Source organism: Cynoglossus semilaevis, chromosome 14 (assembly GCF_000523025.1).
Source record: "Cynoglossus semilaevis isolate Cse_v1.0 chromosome 14, Cse_v1.0, whole genome shotgun sequence".
In the NCBI taxonomy this organism is placed as follows: domain Eukaryota; kingdom Metazoa; phylum Chordata; class Actinopteri; order Pleuronectiformes; family Cynoglossidae; genus Cynoglossus; species Cynoglossus semilaevis.
Window position 1 is genome coordinate 6642590 of NC_024320.1, and position 21590 is coordinate 6664179.

Below are 21590 nucleotides of genomic sequence, written 5' to 3' on the forward strand. Positions count from 1 at the left end.
GTGCGCCATCTATTGGGGAAATTCTATTCCAGGGAAAAGGAAAAATGACAGAAATCTAATGATAATAAAATTGAATAATATAATTTGGGCTGGATTAAAAAGAATAACGGGCTGTATCCAGCCCGCAGTCTGCTCTCACAGAACCTGGTTTATGGTTTCTTTTGGTTCAGGGAAATAAGTTTGACTGAAAAAATTTACTGACTGAGGTGACATGTAGGGATGTCCCATATTATAACTTTTTATCTGCTGATATCGATCTGCTGATAGTGTCTAAACACTTTCCAATTTGATATCAACCAATGCAATATATGCAGCTGTTTGGATTAAAGGCAGAGTACACATTTCAATGTGTGCAGTGGTGTACTGTGCACAATACAAATAATAGTTTCACTTTAACTTCAAAACTGTTTTTAGGTCACATCATCTGGGCGACCAGACATTGCATTACCGGGTTTTCATTATCGAAGAAAAAAACTAAAATTATTCCTACCAATATAACTAAGGATTTCCAATAATATTGGTTGGCAGGAAATTCCTACTCAGGTGTTAACAACAAAATATAATCTCCAGTCTGCAACTTTTGGGACTGATGTAAAAACCAGAAAACCTGGAGAAAACCAATGGACACACACACATGGGCAGAACCTGAAAACTCCAAATACAGGGAACTGTTGAAGCTTTCATATCAGTCAAGTCTCATTGCATTTGTGTTTCATTCTTCAGTCTGTCAATGCAGACCTGCTGTATTTCAGTTAACACCGCTCTAATAAAATCTAAAATATGCTTATGCAGCAGCTTCTCTCCACTGACGGGGGAAATATTTGATCAAACAGCACAGCACGTCACATGACTGACTCTTCCATCTGAATTTAAAAGCCGGTAGGAGAAATGTTGGCTCTGTGTGTTTGTTGGATCAGTTGAATGCAACACTGGTGGCAACAGAGCAGAAGAGAAGAGAGAAACACCAGGGAAAACACACACACAACACAGATTAAATATTGACCATCTCCGAGCGAAGCCCTCGCTGAGCACTGCTGCTGCAGCTGGAGTCATGGTTTGAATTTACAAAACATTTGTGGTTACATTTAGAATACACGCTCACAGGGGCATTTCTGTGTTTGTGTGTTTCCTCCTCGCCTGGTTGAGTGTGTATGAAACCTTAAGAGGAAAACGTGTAAAAAAGACAAACGGAGCAGAAGATGCAGCGAGAGTTGGGCCGTGCCACCGTTAGCTTTTATACGAAGCAGCTTGTGTTTTCATCTTTGCCGTCATTGAGCAGGGCCGTAGCCTCTGGGGGCCACTGGTGCTGCTCAGCTCCAGCAGGACTTCATTGAAAACACCACAGGTTGCATGATGGTGATCATTCCCGCTGCTTTTCAACCGAACAATAAAGATTTTTACTGCAAGGAACTTAAAAGTTTAGTATGCAATAATGGGGGACATTAATGCTAGGACTGCGGAGAGCGACAAACGGAGGGCTGCTTCTTCTTGTTCCTAAGAAAACTCCTGTGTGTTTTCCTTATCAGACGGGATGTCAAAGCTCTCACTCTTTACTCTTTGACCTCAGTTTATCTTCATCTGATTCACAGATAATTCTCCATAAGACAAGCGCTAGCACCTGTTAGCCTGTAGCTAACATTTTGAAGAACTGTTGTCTTATGCTGCAGAATTTGTTTCTAAATACACTTTTATTTTCTTACTCTTAGTTTTCAAATTGTACCGCATTGTGCTAACTGCTATTTCAGCAGTAGATTTAGCAGTAGTTTGGCTAAATTTTAGCCAACATTAGCTATTTTAGCTTTATCCAAAGTAGATGATCCTATTAGCTCTTTGATTTATTGTCTGTGTTTTTACTGCACCTTGGCTAACATCTAGTTTTTCTGAGCAACTTTTAGAATTTGATTAGCATTTAGAAGCTACCCTTCAAATTTAATTATGTTTTTAAGTACAAATAATTATTTCTGATTATTAATGATCTGAGTTGTTGCTATATTCCTTTGGTTATTTCTGCTTCTCATTTAGCATCTAGCAGGTTAGTTAGCAACGACGTGCAAGGTAAGATACAAAATAATGAGCCTCATTGATTTCTATTGGCTTTCATGTATCCATCATTAATATTTGATGACTGGTGTGAAGTTCAGAGCAGACTGGGATGGGAGTGTGACCTAAGGGGAAGAAAAGGGGGAGATACAGTGGTGAAGTGCATACGTGCGTGTGCATGTGTGTTTGTGCGTGCACATTCAAAGACAAACAGGATCCAGAGTGAGTGGACCAGAGAAGGGAAGAGTGTGTTTGTGTATCTGAGGGTGGTGCTGTAATGACCCCCCCAGTGGGTGGAGGGAGGAGCTGACAGAGTGCTTGTGCTTGCTCGCCCGCCGTTTATGAATAATTAACATGGAATCAGCCAGTCAGAGCCGACTGGTGGCTCATTACAGGGCATTATTGAACGACGGTGTCACGCGAGCTATCAGTCAAGATGCATCCACCCATGTGTGTCAAGTCATCTGGGGGGTAAGGAGAGAAGACAGTGGGGGGCAGCTGTGTGTGTGTGTGAGAAAGAGAGAACCACCAAAGAGAGAGTGGGAGAGAGAGAGAGAGAGAATCACCCTCCCTGACGTAATTCCCTGTTTTACCATATAAGGGCATGGGCTCTGCTGTATGGCTTCAGATTGGTGGACCCTCCACAGCGGTACACTCATCTGACACTTTTACGTTTACATGCACTTCCAAGTCTGCCTATTATACTGGCTAAATAACCAAGTAAACCCAAAATAACCAAAAGTCACAGATTAAACCGTTTTAACAGATCACAGTCAACAAAAGGTTCAAGTGTCGTAGCCTAAACGCAATTCAGTGGAAATTTGTCAAATTATATATATCAATAGCCAACGCAATTCAGTGGAAATTTGTCAAATAATATATATATCAATAGCCAAAATTACACATTACAAATTAATTTGAATAATACAGTATTAATAGTACAGGTAATGCAGTATTTTGCAAATATTTTTTTATATGTGCAATCATTTGACAGTAAAAACAGATTTGATGTTTGACTCTACTGTACGACAGCAGTAGGACAGTGATGTCAGGACAGCAGAAGGTCAAAGTGCCTTCAGGAAGTCTAAGTCAGGCTGACTCACCTCTCCCTTCTTCACAGTCATCGACTGGCGCCGCGGTGTCGACTCTTCGTTGATGCTGGACAGAAAGTTCTGAGAGATTCTGAGGGCGTCCTGTAGCAGCACATGGTCTGGGTGGTTGGTGGGTGTGTGTTTGAGCAGGTCCTACGAGTTGAGGAATGAAACGTTTTTAAACCATTTGTTTCTAGGCACCATCTTATTACTTTTTGACAACCTTAAGCTCTGTGTTGACTGCATTTTTTCTTGCTTACATTGTTTCCTTTCAGTTTATTTCTGTTTTTATTTTTAACTGATTCTTCCTTATGTACCTTATCTTCCTATTAGCTTTGGTGGCTAATTTTTAGTTAGCATTTGAATGATTGTGCAATTTATTTTTGTTTTTTAGTTTAGTCAACTTTTAGCAAACAAACAAAAAGCTTAAATAGGCACCTTTTCAGCTACCTATTTTACCTTTATTAAAGCTAACAGGCCAATAAGGACGTCATTTTGCTAACTATTTAGCTGTTTAACTATTAACTATTTGTAAGCTAACTTTTACTGATATTTGAAGTAGCTTTGTAGGCTTTTGGTAAATGCGAGATATATTTGTTTAAAAATGTAATCAAAATTGAACAGTGCTTAAAATATAGCACGTGTTTTAAAATTGACGTACATGAAATTCTGGGCCCCAAGAATTCCCATGCTCTACATTTCTAAACTTCTAAAATCATTGCTATTACACGTTGGATCTAATCGAATCCAGCCGTGAGCCTGTGGTCATTCTTGAAGAACGCTAAGATATTTTCTGAGCTTTTTCACCAGCGTTGTGCCCTCGAGGCTCGACGTCTGAGCTCCAAAGACCAAATATAATCAAACACAGAGGAGTCATTTCCAGAAATGAAGCAACAAGACAAGGCAGCCCAGCTGAGTCAGTGCCCACTCAGACTTACATGTAGCACCAGTGTGCTGCGCGTCACTCGGTCCACTGGTTTATAGAGTAAAGCTGTGGGTCAGGAAGAGGAGAAACAGATGAAACTTTATTGTTTTTGTGGCTGCATTTTTACCCAAATCCAAATCCAGTTTATTTTTTTATAAAGTAGGCAGAAGTGAAACCAGAGTTAGTTCACTGACCTTCTAGAGAATTCTTTGACGTCTGGTCCTTGGAGTCCTTTGGACTTCTCACCTTCAGGTTCTGTTTGGAGACAAAAGACCAAATTGAAACATGAGCCAAAAAAAAAAAAAAAAAAAAAAAAACCCATGGACTGCAGTAAAACACAGTGGGGTTGGTGTCTCTCCTGCGACTATGAGGTCATCTACTTTCAAATTAATTATGCCATCTGCAGCCATTTCCCCCCTGACATTGTGCTCAGATGGCTCCGAGTCATTCATCACTACTTAGACCATTAACAGCCGTCCATGATGAATTCCCCATCCTGAGTGGACACACCAGCCTTTACGGCTAACGGCCAACATCAGACAACACAGAAGAAGACAGAGGATCTATCAGAAATAATCCACACGTACTGAAATACTCAGAACTTTCTGGATTTGTATACAAAGTGAACTGCTTTAAACTGTTAACATAAGTCTGTGAAACTAAATGAGAGAGATGGTAGTTCAAATCCCTTTGGTAAACATTAAGTGGCTGCCATATAATGGAGCTAGCTTTATGCTAGTTCTGGGCCAACGGCTAGTTGGTTAATTAAATTATTAATTAAGTTGTTTGTTTATGTAGAAAATATAGGCAGTTTTAGTGAAATGTTTTGGTTGTTTTTTTCTTTAGGAAAAGTTTTGGTTTGCTCTCCTGTATCTGTAAGCAGACGTTAGCTAAGGCTGAACCGGCTCGTTGTAGGGTTAAGCATAAAACAAAACTTACTGCATGACTTATCTATCTAGTTGTGACAGAAAGGGCTTCTCAGAACCTCAAGTGTTTCTTCTTTAATCTTCTTTAATTATTGTGTAACTATAGGTCAATTATTTCTGAGCTAAAGTTGAGTCAGTGTTTTTTTTAATTTGCATTAATTTTAGGCTAACTAATGCTACCACTGACTAAGCATTGTCTGACTTGGATGCAGAGTCATGTGACTGCTAGTCCTAGACTGAAGCCCACAGGAAACATCTGCCACCACTGTCTGCTCAGCTCCATTTTAGTTATGTACAGGGCAATAAGTAACAAAACATGACGTACTACACACACGCACACTCTTACAAAACTGCCTCCGGCTGCTGTACTACAGTAACACTCAGCAGAACGTTCAAATTTAAATGCAGTGAAATGATTAAAGCTGTGTGGGTGAAATAATGGCAGAGTGCTTTCATGAGCACGGAGCAGCAGCACATCAAAATACAGGAGTGGGAACCATTCTTGTCTGTAATAACCCATAATTAAACACATTTTCTGTTCTTATTTGTCAGTTTGGTTGATCAGAGCTACTTTTGAACATGAACCGAGGTGCTGATATTTCCTGATAGAGTTTACAGCAGGCAGCATGTGGGAGGGCAGACACAACAACACGTTGACATTTTTGCAAATTTCCACCTGAACATAATCAATGTCTTACCATTGCCGCTTTCTTTACAACGTAAACAACCAGCTCTAAGATTTAACAACCCAAAAAATAATCACAATTCCTATATAAACAAAGAAATATACAAATCCAATATTTGAAAGTCTCAGTTAAATTATAATTTTTTCCTATTATTATTTTTGTAGCTGTAAAACTTTAATCAAAGTGTTCAGTTACTGTAAGCAGATGTATCACAAACAACTAACTGGTATGTGTTATATTAAATGCTGTGCTTTTTATTGTGTCAATAAGGCAAATGATTAAAAGAGGTAACTGAAGACAAGTCAAACATTTTGTGAACATATGTGAAAATATACAAGACAAAAAGAAGAGCTAAAACTAAGTCACAGCAGTAAATGAAATCCGAGAGGCCTCAATCATAGTTTGCGAATAAGAGCAGAAGCCCCCGTTAAAATGTTAATTTCCTGTCCTGACTTAATAAAACTTCCAGAAGATTCCTCTCCTGTGATAAATGTCGGACCAACTTTAATCCTAATTGGATTTGGCACTGCTTCACACATCAAAGAGAAAACACCAGTGGACGTCAACAGGATCATTTGCTGGAATTCAGGGGTTAAGAGTCGGATTTGACACGGTCGTAAAGTGACACCATAACTGATGGAACGCAGCAACAACAGTGAGACATTGAGGGGCTGTCCGTCCAGGGTCTTCACACATGTCAACAAATACAGACTTATTGTCTTATTTTCCCCTTTTTTCCATATTTCTCCTTACCTCAGAGATTTCAGCAAACTGCACGTTGGCCTGGCAGCACTTCTCTGCCGTCTCCACTGCCAGTTCATAGTTGTCCACAAACGCTCTGTAAACGCCCAGCTGGCTGGCCTGGTGGTGGACAGAGACACAGTAGGGACAAAAAGTCAGATTACAGAACATACAGAGGAGTGTGATGATAAAAACATTAGTGGTTTATTCTTCTCCAATCTCGTAATCCAGTCCCAGCAGTGATTGGGCTAAACCATGGACATTTCCCACGTCACAGGGCAACGTCACATGATTAGGACCATAGTACTTCCTGTTGTCTCTGGAAGTCCCGTCTCCCAAAATGAGACTATTTTGTGAGATCAATTATTGGAGTTCCTAGAGTACAAATGTTAATACACTAGGAGCTGGTACTTTACAGTTTTTTTTCTCTATAGTACTGCTTCCTTTGGAGGAAATGTGCTTACAGTAACCATCTCACACAGTAACCAGCTCAGTGCCTTCCAACCTGTGGGTCGGAACCCCATGTGCAGCTGCCTGGAAATCAAATGCGGTCCCTTGAGCTGTTTAGTAACTGATACTGATAAAATATTTTTTTAACTAATTATTACAACTGTATTCTTTCACTTTCATAAATATAAATCGAGTTCAAGTAAAATGCAGAATATAAAAATATCTGAACAGGTGCATCTTGATTGACAGCTATGATCTAACAGAAATTTGTAACGTCAAAAGGGGTCACAAGCCAAGAATGGTTGGGAACCTCTGGACTAGCTGCTGGAAGGCTAGAAGCCTGCTGTTTCTGTATTAGTCATCAGTCACTAACGTTAGCATGTACTGCAGGACTGGCGTCCACATATACACAGTCATGCAAAGTCATTCTTATTAACCGCTTCACAATGACTCTAAAAGGCAACTGTGCTGACAGTTAACATGTTAGCAGTTAGTAACTACACCCTCATATAAACTGAAACCAGAGAGTGTTACTACAAAGACAAACCATTACATCGACATTAAATTTCATGACCAAAGCAGGACATTATGTCCAGTCAGCTGCGTCTGTTTGTGACCTGCAGATAATCTGAACCACCTGCTGAATAACAACACACAGATGACGGTCTCTGCAACAGCAGGAAACAATGCTCTGCAAAGTGTGGGCCTGTTCCCGTAGCAACCACAGAGGGGGGATGCACAGTGCTGGGGGGCCTAATTAATGACTGGAGTAACAGGAGGCTATGAAAGCACGTTGAGAAAGCAGCACGGGAGAACAAAATTCCTGCAAATGCTGTCCGCCAGCGCTGCCATCCATCTCCGCGGCAAACAAAAGGACAGTCGATTCTCCGAGACAAAAGCCGAACGGATAGAGGAGAGAGTACAGTGAAGACGAGCTCTGAAAAGAATGGCAAAGACCTCAGCGTAGTGGATCCTTGAGTGCACTGAATTCACTGCCCTGGAAGCTCTTTGTGACCAAACCTGTTACTTTACGTCAGGGCTTTTAGCCATCATTGAGTCAAGGGGGAGTTTTAATTTAGGAGATCTTTTGTTCCTCACAGAGCCCACAGTAATTCTTCAGATCCTAAAGAGATTAACGCCACAAAGAAAAGAAGGAACGCACTATAGCTCAGTTTAGTCATTCGGGTTTCGTTGAAACTTGTCAACTGCTACATCAAATTAATTTCAACAAAATGAAATGTATTGGAGGAACATTACATTTTGTTAAAATTGCTTTGTTTAACACATGGTGGACCATCCATCCATTTTCGTCCACTTATCCGTTACCAGGTCACGGGGGCAGCAGTCTCCATGACCGCCACCGTACCAACCCCCCTGAACCTTCCTGCAGGTGGTGAGTCCACTGGAAGGTACCAACTGACCTAACTGCCCAGGAGGTGAACCCTGGGGTTCCACACCAATGACAGAGACATTGTCTCTGGGCCAAAGCGCCACCACATGGTGGTAAATGTTATCAGAACTTCTTGCCTTTAAGGTCAGAAGATCACTGGTCCTCTAGTCCAATACCTGGTCAATCTTCCTGTATGAAGTTTTCGCATATTCTGTGTGTTTATGTGTTTTCTCTAATGACTCTAGTCTCCTCCCTCCACTCAAAAGTGAGGTTGATGAGACACACTGAATTAGGAGTCAGCATCTATATTTTTGGAGGTCCAAAATGTTCCTGGACAGACACTTTGGGGGACGTACATTACATATTTTTTAAAAAATAACAGTTTTGACTAACATTATTATTTGATGTTTATGCTACATATATTTTTTTCAGTTGCAGTTTGTCCCCAGTTGTTTCAATAGTGGGGACCTTTCTGACCATGCCAAACAAAAAAATGCAGCAAATAATGGACTACATTGGAGGTTTACAGCAACACAAAGCAGCAGGTGCTCAGTGCTGTAGCAAACCTACTGTGAAGAGGTCAATATTGTTTAATAACCAATCAACCAACCAATATTGATATATGCAGCCATTTCCCCCCAAAACTGTGGTAAACGTCTCAGTACCCCACAAGCCATTCCAGAATATTTGGCGAAATCCAGGCACCCAGATATCACATAATTACACAAATATCTGTCCGATGTTATTGGTCGGCCAATATTATTATTGTTCTCATCATCTATATCATGTTTTATGATATAGGACATCTATTGATGATATTAACAATATTATTAATAATAATTAGTTAAAATACCAATTCAACTACTCTTTGCTGCAGGTCCATTTGTTATTGGGTGTATTGAGTGTTTCATTATCAAACGTGTTAAATAGTCTTTTGAACATTGTTTACTACGTGACTGCTCCATGAAAAATCCCACTGAACTCATTTACTCTCTTACCAACTATTTTTAGACTTGACCCTATGGCCTTTCCTAACCTGACCTGGCCTTTGACGTCGGGAGGGGGGGTAAAGTGAGCCGTGGCAGGAATGTGAAGTCACAGGTTTTTCCCCACAACAGCAACACTTATCATGTTAAACCACCAGTGTGGTCGTGACATCGTCCTAAAGAAGTTCCTTAGAAAACAGATAAAACTTCTACAAGAGAAGATTGTTGCCTCATTGGCTAATAAATCACTGACAATATCTGTCAGGCAATAACATTACCAGAAAAACTGTGTACAAGTCTGTGACCCAGAAAAGTGAGGTGGTGGAAAAATGAGAAGCGCAGCAATTTTTCACAATCCTGCAGTCCTGAGTCCTGCCCTGGGCCACACAATCTGTGCCGCAGCGGAGGCCATTCAGAGCGTGACAGTTTGACTGCGTGAGAGAAAAGAGCCCGAACGTCTGGCACCCGACGTCTACAGCAGCGTGAAGTTCTTACAGCGTTCGTCTGCTGTCGCCGCATCACAGCAGAAAATGGTCTTAAGTCATGAAAGAAACTGCAAGGGTGTTGGGATTCCTCACCCGTTTGTCTTGTGTAAAAACTGCAGTGGTGAGGAATCCAGAGTAGAAAACACTGTCAAAAACACCGTTACACTGTAGCCATTGTATGAAAAGGCTGGATTCAGCTGCTCAGTCTTAGCGTCACATTCTTGGCTATAAACACATTTCTGCCAGCAAAACAGGAGCCTGAGTCTGAAATGACCACGGGGGCAAAAAGCATCCAGTGGTCACAGGCAGAGTCTGCAAAACTGTCATTGACTTTACTGTGTTCTATTGGTGTATTCTTGTCTTAAACTAAATGTACTCGCAATGTGACGTAATCATGGGACAAAATTTGTAACACACCTTCAATATATGAGGTTGGATTTCTCTCAAATAAAGATCATTATTAATTGTGATCAATCACAACTAATCATGATTAATCGTAACTAATGATGCTCCCACAGCTACCCTAACATTAATCAGAGTAAAATTCATAATAGTGTGACGGCCCTAATATTAGCATAGAAGGGCAGAGTGGATATGTATCATTATCATTTTTACACACACTTGATCTCTGCAACAAAGACGCACTGGATTATAAGTAACATCTGGGTAACTCCACACTCTATATGTCAAATCAGATCCAAGGCCTGTGCTTTATTTTCATGGAAACATGGTCATTTTTAACGCTCATTGCTAGACCGCGTAGTGATTAAGCAGAGTTTAGACACTGAGAGACCGTGTCACTTGGGGTCTAGGTGGTATGGAACCCAGGTGGGCTGGAGGCCTACTTTTGAACACTCATCTACAACCAAGAACGTGCGACCTCCATACAGAACGACGGGATTGAACCGGCAAACATGATGGTGTAAATTCTCTGGTAGACAACACCAGTATCTGACATTTTCTTAATACATCAACAAAGACGTCCTCTTCTCCTTCTCCTAGGCACAGTTGCCGGTGAGACGTTATGGAGGAGCAGATGAAGCACCAGTGTGAATCACCTGTATTTACAGCCTTCAAACACTCCTCTCTGACACTCACACTCACACTGTGACACAGCCTGTCACTCTACCTGCTCTATTTTGCTCTCCTTGTACCTTTTGCCTCCTCTTTTCTGATGTTTCTGGTTCTCCTAAAACCCTCTCCCGGACTACAGCTCTCTGGCCAGACAGCTTTATCTCAGTGGCAGCAGTCATTGCTGACTCGACTCTCCTCACCATTCTTTGTCTGTGTCACCTCCTCCACTGCCACCTTACTCCCTTCCTGTTCACCTCCAGACAAGATCAACCGCCACCAAGCGTTTGGCGTTTATTTTGACAGCTAAGCGTCTTCTCCTCCTGCCTTTCATTAGCTACTGTCTGGAAGGGGAAACAAAAAAATGATGGAAGAGTGGCAACAGCAGTTTGTTTCTGTTTTTGTTTATGGACAATAGTAAAAAAAAAGTGTAAATATTTTTTTGTGAGGTAATGCCAGACCAGGTCAGGTTCACGTATGATCAGGAGCTCCAGCCTCAGTAAGTATTCACTGCGTGACTCCAGTCAGGCATGAAACACCTATACATCGTTTACTGTCTACACTTGTTCTGCTCAGTATTTATTTATCTACGCAGAGACACAGAAGAGACTTAGTTACTTTTTTTTTAAGAATTTCTTAAAATTGCTTTCAAATTATTCAGAATCAGTATGAATGAATACAAGGGAAAAGTTGGCACAAGCCATGTAACACAGCATGCACACGCCTAGACCCAATGGACAACACAAGAGTTAAAATACTATCTTTTTAAATGTACATTTTTGGAATTTACCTGAGATTTAATGAAATCGACAATTGGGTTTCATGACAGAATTCTGAGATTAAAGTTACATTTTTATCTTCTTTTTTTCAGACTAATTTAAGCTATCATATCAAATATATACATATATATACATTATATATATACAGTACATATATACATATATGTACAGATACAGTATATATACATATATATACACATTTATGCATATATATTAATTTTTATTATTCAGCCTGATGTTTCAATCTCACATTAAATTATGAATATTTAAAAACAGTTTAATTATATATTTTTATAAGATCCAAAATAATCCAAGAAACCCCTTTTTATAAATATTTAATTTAAGTGGGAACACATTCATTTGGTATAATCAGGTCAAACCAGTCAAAATAAATGCTTAATCAAAGCCAGGCGCTGTCTGCAGGTAAAGTGTGGACGCCACAGTTTGATGATCTGAAGAGACAGAGATGAAGAGAGACTTCTATTAATAACTGCTACACTGAGTCGACCGACAGCCTCAGAAAGGCCGCATTGTGGAGCATGCCTCAGTGTGTGTGTGTGTACGTGTGTGTGTGTTTGAGAACATGTAAATCTGAGGATGAAAGAAGAAACGATGAGCTAGAGACCCCAGTGGGAGAGGAGTATTCCAGACACAATTAACAAACGGTTCATTGTGGGTTAATTGACTCATTGTTGAAATCATTAAATGGAGCCAGTGTACGTTTGGCCCAGACATTTTTTGGCAGACGCTGCTGCAGGGCAGAAGGACAAGCCTCTGCCGAGGAGGGGACGGAAGGAGGGAAGGAAGGAGGGACAATCGGGACTCAGTTGTGTCAGATCTGTGACAACTACAAAAAGTGGAAGATTTGTTTTAATTCTGTTCTTAGGGTGAATGGTCTGAGAAGAGGTGTGATATGGAAATATATGTATAGAAATATAGTATGTGTTTTTAAAAGTTCTAAGACAGATGTTATGATTTCAAGTCCTGTTTGATTTTGATAAATGTATTCAAATGTTATCACCAGGTGCAGAAACACCAGGTTCTTTGTTCTTTTTTTGGTTGACAACACAATGTTGACACCACGACCTTCACCATACATAACATCATGTGGTGCAGTTGCAGTTGTAGACCTGCCACTAGAAGGTTCCTGGTTTGAAAGCACCTGCTCCCTAAATCCTAGGTTGGGTTTCTTAAGAAAGGGCCACTCAAACCAATCAGGTTTGTCAACCTTTAACCCAGTGAACTTTTGTTTTTATCAGCGTAAACATTCAGTTCTTAATCAAATTTAAAAGGAAACTGTTTTGATCTAGCTTTATCTGTTTTTTTTCTTCTCCCCAAACTGGAAGACCATGTGAAGGAACTGGATACAGCAGTTCCCCAAGATACGAACAAGGGACTTACGAACATTCGTAGATACGAACAACTGCTGATGTCCATAAATGTTCATATTGCATTATTTTGAACTGCGCGCCACATCCGACTAGTTCCCTTTCAGCCTCAATCACACCGTACGTTCATCCCCAACAATCATCTCCCTCATCTCGCCCAGTTCGTTATTCCACATGTCTCTGTGAACATCTCAGCACGTTAGGCTTTTTACCCCTTGGATACTTCACCGTTAAACTGATCACAACTCTGCCTCTCACCAACAATAACTCCTGCCTCTTCCTCCTCTTCGTCCTCTTCGTATGCACATCGACTTCACTCTAGGTACGTCTTGCTAGTACCTCACCTCTACATCAGCACATCTTGCAATATTTAGATTCAGCTGAGATTTTGGTTCAAATGTACCTCATCTACCATCAGGCAGTTCCTGAATTATTTTGGTTTCATCCTGTTACTCACCAGCTTCTGGAAAAGGTCCCCGACCCTCTGGTGGTGGCTCCACTGCTGCACACGAGGCAGCAGGCCGTCGTAGAAGTCTTTGTGGATCTCGTAGAGCTCAGGCACTTTGAAAAAGATGGTTTCAATCTGCGGCACACTGAGGACGGGCTGGGACGTGGTGGCTGCAGCTTTCAGAGGCTTCATGGGCTGAGAGGGGCAAAGAGTGGAACATCGTTTCAAGAAATATACAGTATATGGTACATTAGCATTCTGTCTGTGGGTGTGTGTGTGTGTGTGTGTGTGTGCCTACCAGCAGCAGGGCCTCCAGATGACTGAGGTATGATTCTTCAGTGGCCAGGATCCCAGACAGGACTCTCTTCCTCATCTCCAGACCTTTTTCCAGTTCACATTCATTCTGTAACAAACACAGAAACATGACGTCACATTTATATTCCAAACATCAGATCTATGTTTCACAACAGGACATAAAGATTTCTTGGCTAATTAGAAGCAATTTTCCCAAACCTTTAAATGATTGTTAGCTTTTTTCGCTAAATGCTAACAATGAAAGCTAATTTGTAGCTTGATTGTAGCATTGAATTATACATTTAACATTTCCTGCCACATTCTAGCAGTTTTGAATTTTTTTAGCTCTTTTTGTACTAGCCTTTAGCTACATTTGATAAAATCAAACCATTTGCTGATTAGGCTAGCTAGCTCTTGTTTTGTTGTTGCTATGTTTAAGCTATTTCCAGGCTACCGTCTGGTCATCATTTGGAAGGTTCAAGATTTTTGGGTATTTCATTTGCATTTGCTTTTTTTTTTTTTTGCCATTTTTGACTGTTTTCAGGAAAACCTCTGACATTTTCTTGACTTTTAGATTTTTTAGCTACTTAGCAAACACAAAGCAGTTGTTCCTGTCACTATTTAAGCAAAATTTGACAGGGTTCACATCACAGTTACGTGAGGGTCCAAGTGAATTCCAGTGAAAACAGTTTATACAGACACATTACTCTGCCTATTTTTTAAAGTAATCTAATTATTCAGTGAGGTATTTTACTGCAAAAATGTAGTGGTCAAAATTAAAACCCTTTCAAGAATTCTAAGCAGCTGCGCTAACCGTAAACCGTTTTTGTCTGTTTGAGCGCTACAGTCTACACAAAATCCAACCATAGGAATAGCACCTGCCTGTGATCCTCCCCTGTTGTCTCCCCTCAGCACAGTCAAAACTCACTGTGGAACATGGGCATGAAAGAAAACAGACAGACAGGGACACAGTCTCCTCAGGCTGTTTCTTTGACTGGCCAACTCTGAAATAACTCAAAGAGGCAGCGACTTCCTCGTGGGAATAAGGTTGACTTATAAGTGTATGTGTGTCTAAGAGAAAGAGAGAGAGAGAGAGCGAGTACAGCTTGGTTTATGAAGTAATCCAGACCCTGGGGCTGAAAGAGTAGGAAAGAGATAAAATAGAGAGGAAGGTTGAGGACGGGAGAGGAGACAGAAACCCAAGGAAGAGAAGATACCAGAAAATACCAGGGTTGGAATGATAAAGCTTATTCCTTTTTGATCCCAATACCGATACTGCAATTTGGAGTATCTGTCAATACTAACATCAACCTGATACCTTTTTTTTCTCCTCCAGCATGACTGCTGTTGCCGCCGCTGAGGCAATTTTGACCAATATCAGACTAATACTGATCCTGAGTATTGGATTGAGCCAAAGTAACTACATTCTTAACGAACAAGACTAGGGCTGTCAATATGAGGCTGTTAACTTTCAATAAGCAATTAGTTAATTAGCTTAGTTAATCATATTAATAGTCCATTTAGATGCTCTAATACACACATGCTGTCACACACTGAGGGAAAACGCTTTCGTTTCCTCAGGCTTCAAATACCATCTACACTCCCAGCATGTTTGTAGGGTCCAGTCTGTATCAGAGCAGTCAGTAAGTCTACGACTGACAGTCTGACTGACACAACAGTCAAATGAATTGTTCAGGACTGTACACTGTACATTGTCTTCACATGTTCTACAAAATTGTTTCCCAAAGACTGGGTCGTGACCCTCAGGTGGGTCACAAGAGATTTCTTTCTCGCATCATGTTTCCCAGGAGTTTACGAATAATGTCTATTATTGGGTCAGACTTGGGTCACATAGGTTTGTGACTTTTAAAATACGGGTCCCCAGAAAAAAAGTTTGGGAAACACTGTTCCACAAGACCATATTTCCATATTTATAATTCTGTGGATTACTCCACAATGAGGCAAAAGAGTAGAGAAATGCCATAATCTGAGGAAATTAGGCACGGAGACACAGGAATATTAAAACGAAAGGTACAACTGCTCTATATGAAAGCAACGTTTTTCAAACTAGGTGAATATCCTGAAAAACAAAATCATTACCGGTCTGAGCAGCACCCATAATGCACCTTTATTGTAAATCCTGCCCTGCACGGTCTCTCAGGAACTGTAATGTGTAATGGTCAGACATCCTGCATGAGTGTGAGTGAGTGGCCCACTCAGCTCTCACTGCTTTGACTCCCGCTGATTCAGCCTGTTACCTTCCTTCCTTTGCTTCCTACAGACTGTGAGACGTCTGTTTGACAGCATCTCTGCACATCACTGTCCGACAAGAACGTAAAAATACCAGCCATGGCATCAGATGAAATATGGTCAGACAGCACAATGCTGACACAAACTGGATCATAGTTTGTGATGGGAGGGCCTTACTGCGTCATCAGCTGTGATGTCAGCTGTCGGTGAAGTCGTTGACGTCATGATGCAGGTCAAAGAAAAGGAAGGTCATTCCGAAGTTCTCAAATCTCAGAAAATGACCGTTGTCTGTCTTGGGTCACAGGATTGTGACAACAGTGTCCCATCAAGATAGGAATCATCATGGTCAACTTAAGACAATCCCTAGGGGGCTCCACAGTACTTCAGGGGAGTTGCAAGGAAAAGAAAAAAGGGCCTGTGTGGGAAACTTAAACTAATCATCGCACGTGAAAAATAATAGACAATCTTTTCACAAACTACTCTACTACTGCAAGAACAAAGAAGGAGATTCAACAACAGTAGCTGTCGTCCAAAACACATCATCTAATTTTATTACTTTAACCTTTTTTACTTTAAAATTACATTTTTTTGTCTTGTAAATTTAGCACTTTCTTTCTGAAAGGATTACAAAAAAAATGCATGAGAAAAAAGTCAGTTTCCATTACGCACCTGGACACAACGTGACGGGTTGGAAGAGATGTTCGTACTGATATGACGACTTTATCCTCACAAATTTATCAATGGCTTTACTCATGAATTCTAACACTTTGACTTTTTCTCATAAAATTACAACTTGTTTCTCATCATGTTTCAATCCTATTCTCATAAATTTACAATTTACTTAAATCTCTAAACTTTCTAGATACGTTTTGTATTTTCAGTGTGGCCCTAATACTCCGTCCTAGTCATAACATGAAATATATAATTAGGCAGCAGAGTCACTTTAATGGGATGATGTACAGTACTCCTGAACGCTGTACAGAAACTGCCTTGGTCCCTGCTGGCACATGCATTCATTTAAAACTGAGGGGGAACCAACGCTCCAGGTTTTTATTGCCTCTATTACCACTGGAAGCCATTATCAGTTACCACGGGGCCAAATGACTGATTAACCCAAATAAAACACATGCTTTAAAGGCAAGAAGCAAATCCTCAACTCCATAAAGTAAAGATTTATGTCACTGCAACAATGTGAAAATGTACCGGTTACAGTGCACCGTGACTTTGTTACCATCAGTCCATGGTGTCGGCAGCCATGAGCTGAACACTGCATCACCGAGGTCAAGAGGTCAGAGGCCAAGTCACGACGTAATTCTGCAGATGTACTGTAGGAAATCACGTGTGAATAAGAATAAAAATGAAGGAGTGTATTTACAGTCAGATCAAGACTCTCCTCTGTTTCCTATTGAACACTTTACTGAAAATCGTTACGAGTTGTTTTTGCTCTCTTTGCTCTTTTCCTACAGAGAATAACACAGGCATTGATTCCTACAGACATTTATTATGCATTACAGAGTTGTGCTGAGGCCTGTGCTGCAGCTTCAGCTTTAAAGATGTAATGTGGCTTCATTTTCAACACGAGGCAGCAAAAAAACAAAACAACTACTTCCGTAATTCAAGATTACTACTAAAAGACGTTCGACCCCATCAGCTGCTACTCTGCACTGTGTTCACCAGCACAGCACTTTATGTCACAAATACAGTCATTTGTTAGCTCGGCCGTTATTTGAAGGAAAGAAAATGTCAGAAAGAGTTTGATAAATAGAGAACCACTCAAAATATCTAGCTGTGATGTTTCAATAATGATGAAAGTAAGTTTTTAGTTCTAAAATAATTCCTGCTCGAAAAGTGGGATGAGAAAATACAAGAACTACAGGTAGGTCTTGCAAGAAATTGTTTTTTTTTTTTAAACATCTTTATTCCAAAGAAGATATAGAAAAACAACATATTCTCACATCAATGAGACCTGAATGGAGAAAGTGACAATTTTCATTGTTACTTTATGGGTTTTTTTTTCACACATCAAGGACACTAAATAGTCTCTCTAGGGAAAATGAGTCACTAAAGTGCCTGGAAAAAGGCATATTTTAAGTGAGTTTAATTTTCCACGGCAGCTCAATTTAAATGTCTAAACCAGCAGTGTCTTAACTTTTACACCAAGTACTGCCCCTTAAAAAACGTGGCTCTGACTGTTCAACCAGTATAGAAAACACTGAAATACAGCAGCACAGGCCTACACTGTTAGCTAGGAGGCTACGTCGAGAACATGACTTATCCCTGATAAGATTGTTAAAACTGTTTCTTTGTATTTATTATAATCATCTACTACAAATATATCCCTAATCCTAAGTACAACCTTAGTACAACTCTGACTCTGATTCTTAACAAATCCTAAACTACATCTGGAACTTTAAATTACCCTGTCTGTCAGTGGAGAAAATGTACAAAATGTCCCAGCAAGGACAAGTGTCCCAGGATCAATAGTCAAACTTTATAGGGACAAAAATATACACATATACACACATACAAATACACACAGAGAGTGCTGTGCAACTTTTTTTCTTATGTTTTTTAAGTATCACCACTGCTGTAGTGTACCATAGTTTGAGAACCACTGCCTTAAGCTACAATGTTCAAGCACGATCTGTGTGAAGTGGCCCTCACAGAATAAGCCCGTGTTTAAAATCCTTCTCACACACCACGGGAAATATAAAGGAACGCCCAGCCTGGTGACATAACAGAGTTACACGAGGAAAGACAGGAACCATAAAGAGTCATCCTTCGAGAACCCAGACGACCGTCGTCTTCGGAAGAACCCACATCTCCAGACATATCATCTTTTATTCATTGCTCTGACAACTAATGAGCCCATCCCTGGCCTCAGAAAAGTGGCTCGTCTGTCTCTCTGCTTTCCTTTGGTCTTCAAAGAACTAAAAATAACACAAGTTTCCCAGTCTTGACATATTTGGGTTTGTAAGTCATTTTTTTGTCTCCCATATAAGTTCCAGTAGTTCCAACAGAATCTAATACTTCACACAAACATTTCAGCTTTCAGCAGCAGCGGCTCCAGCTAACATGATTTAGCATTTCCTCGTGCGCTGCTGATTTGTTTATGTATGGATAATGTTTGCAGGAGAAACACAGCGATCGATGTAAACCACGTTTGCAGGACCGGGCCACAGTCGTACTGCAACTCTGAAGGCACAGACTGTAATACCATTAGTCAACGTCTGTCAGGTGGGAGAAGCGGGACGCAAGCATCAATTCTATAGTTCATCGACCCTTTCAATATCCATTCAACATTCTGTTTTCCCGTCGCTTGATTCCAAAACGCTTTATGATATTGTTGCACAACTCTCAAGGTAACAGAGGCGTCTAAGAACTTCACTGATTTCCATCCTTGACGAGCCACTTTATTTACAGGATCTGGACAATGCAAGGTTAAGTACGGAGGACTGACCTCGTTCTCAAACTGTGGTCCTAGACAGAGTGATGGGAGCAAAAAAAAGGAAAAGACTCGGGGTTTGAGGCCTGGTGTTCCAAGGATAGAGAGAGATATTTAAGGGCTGCCCTGGTGCCCCCTGGGGGGGGGGGGGGGGGGGGGGGGGGGGGTAGTGATCATGAACTGTAATCTCAGGTCTGACTTTGGCCGAGGACTGTGTTGTTACTCACTGTGCTCTTCTATCACTTGGTGAAGAGAAATAGCCTGTGTTATCTTCAGAGACCCACAGTAAAGTAGGTCAATCAGTATATCAACAAAATACAACCTGCTACAGTCAACAAAGAATAACACACATTTATAAACAGCAGGGAAAGCTCATTTAAGCCGCTAACATGCTAACAGCTGAACAAGAAATTACCCACTGCTAACAAGACAAAATATTATGTTTACACAAATTATATCATAGCTAGACATCAATATAGATCACTGTGACTATTAACGCCTTTACGCCTGTGCATGCTAACTTTGGTGCACTGTTGCAGACTTGGTATTAGCAAGCAGTGGTATTTCTGCATGGACAAATATGGATGCAAGAGTGTCCAGAGTCCTCTGTAGATACCTAGATCAACATCACACCTTAAATGTTAAACCTTATCTATTAATGCCTCTGTGTCTGCACAAAAGGCAGCATGACTGTGGACTTTGATCGTAGAACTGAGCGTTTCTCTCAGCAGTGTTTTCATACACTGACGGCTCAGTTCCAGACAGTGACCTGACTCCAGTTCAATGCCGGTCTGGACGATGAGAGAACAGGACTCACTGAGAAAAAATTTGATCAGCAGTGACGGTGATGACTCATCACAATGATGTCATACAATCATCAACATCCAATAAGCCAATCCTAGCCTGTCTGGAATCTGACTCATCACTAAGATAAGCAGCGTGGGCCGTCAGAGGGTAAATAAAGGACGATGTTTAAATCTGTATTTTTGGCAGATATTGGAAACTTGCCTGGCTTCCTGGAATTATCTGCTGATTAATTCATTGTTGTCTGGAAGTTGAATATATTTGACTCAGCCTCTAGGTCTTTCTCTGTTAGACCTTGACACACACATCAAGCCACAGTACTACATTCACCGTCTTGTTTCCCAGCGTTGGTTTACTCAGCAAATCCTCTCTAATCTCATCTTGGGGGGGGGACACAAGTCTGTGGCAGAGTTAATATCCTGATCTGGTGTTTTTGTCTGTATACATGCATGTGTACAGATTAGAATCCCAGCCTTCCTGCCTCGCAGGTCAAAGGTTACGTGCAGTCAAGCATTTCATCATTTATTGGCAGATGCAGACCATCCATCAGATTGCCAGAGGCTCAGTCGCCTGTACGGACTCTAACAAAGTCCAAGGAGAGCTAAAATGGTGGGGGGTTGATTACCAAAAAAAAAAAAAAAAAAATGCTGTACATAGTGCTGCGCCATATATCCAGAAGAAGTCTGACTTACATCTAGGAGCTGTAATGACGGAAAAAAGTTCCCCAAAAAAATCAACAAATATTGAACAAAAAATTCATTTTCAACGTGTATATCGCAATAATGGACAAGACCTTCCTAATGAATTTACGGGAGATTGCGACGTAACCACGTAAAGCCGCTGGTCTTGGATGTCGTAGAACGAGGACCTTTGTAATAAATTTATAAAAATGCCAGTTTGTCTGTTCCTGGTTTTTTCTCTTATTTGAAAAAGAAAAATCCGCAGGTAAATATTACCATCATTTGAAGATGTTTTAATAAAGGTACAGGTCGTATCGTCTTGTTCAGGTCCATCTTGGCTGACTTCAAGATAATGTGTGTGTGTGTGTGTGTGTGTGTCCTAACCAGTGATGAACACCAGACGTCATAGATCACTGATTCTCTCTCCACAGACAGGAAAGAGCAGAGGAGGGAGGGTAAGAAGATGAAGGCAGTAACAGAGGTGATGGAGGTGATTCTGCACTAATACCCTGAAGGAGAAAAGCCCGTGTTACAATCTTGGGAGGGAGCGGCGGGGGTGAACTCACTCATCCGTTCCTAGGCTCATGAGCCAGGAGACATTGTGTTTTATAAACCTCTCCTCCTCCTGTTATGGCAGATTTGATTTCTCATCAATTGACCGCATTTGTTGTCACAGGATTGCTGTAATAATAGATTAGCACACTTCCCCAC

At 40.8% G+C, this 21590-nt stretch overlaps 1 protein-coding gene across 1 annotated transcript in view; it reads right to left on the minus strand.

Annotated features, from left to right (window-relative positions):
- The window catches only part of LOC103389399 (breakpoint cluster region protein-like), an 87007-nt gene that overhangs the window by 13017 nt on the left and 52400 nt on the right, over positions 1–21590 (minus strand). The window contains exons 3-8 of the mRNA XM_017038820.2: positions 13705–13809; positions 13416–13601; positions 6422–6529; positions 4251–4311; positions 4070–4122; positions 3144–3284 (exon numbers count right to left, since the gene is read on the minus strand). Coding sequence (XP_016894309.1) covers positions 3144–3284; positions 4070–4122; positions 4251–4311; positions 6422–6529; positions 13416–13601; positions 13705–13809 — 654 coding nt within the window. The remainder of the gene's footprint in view (positions 1–3143; positions 3285–4069; positions 4123–4250; positions 4312–6421; positions 6530–13415; positions 13602–13704; positions 13810–21590) is intronic.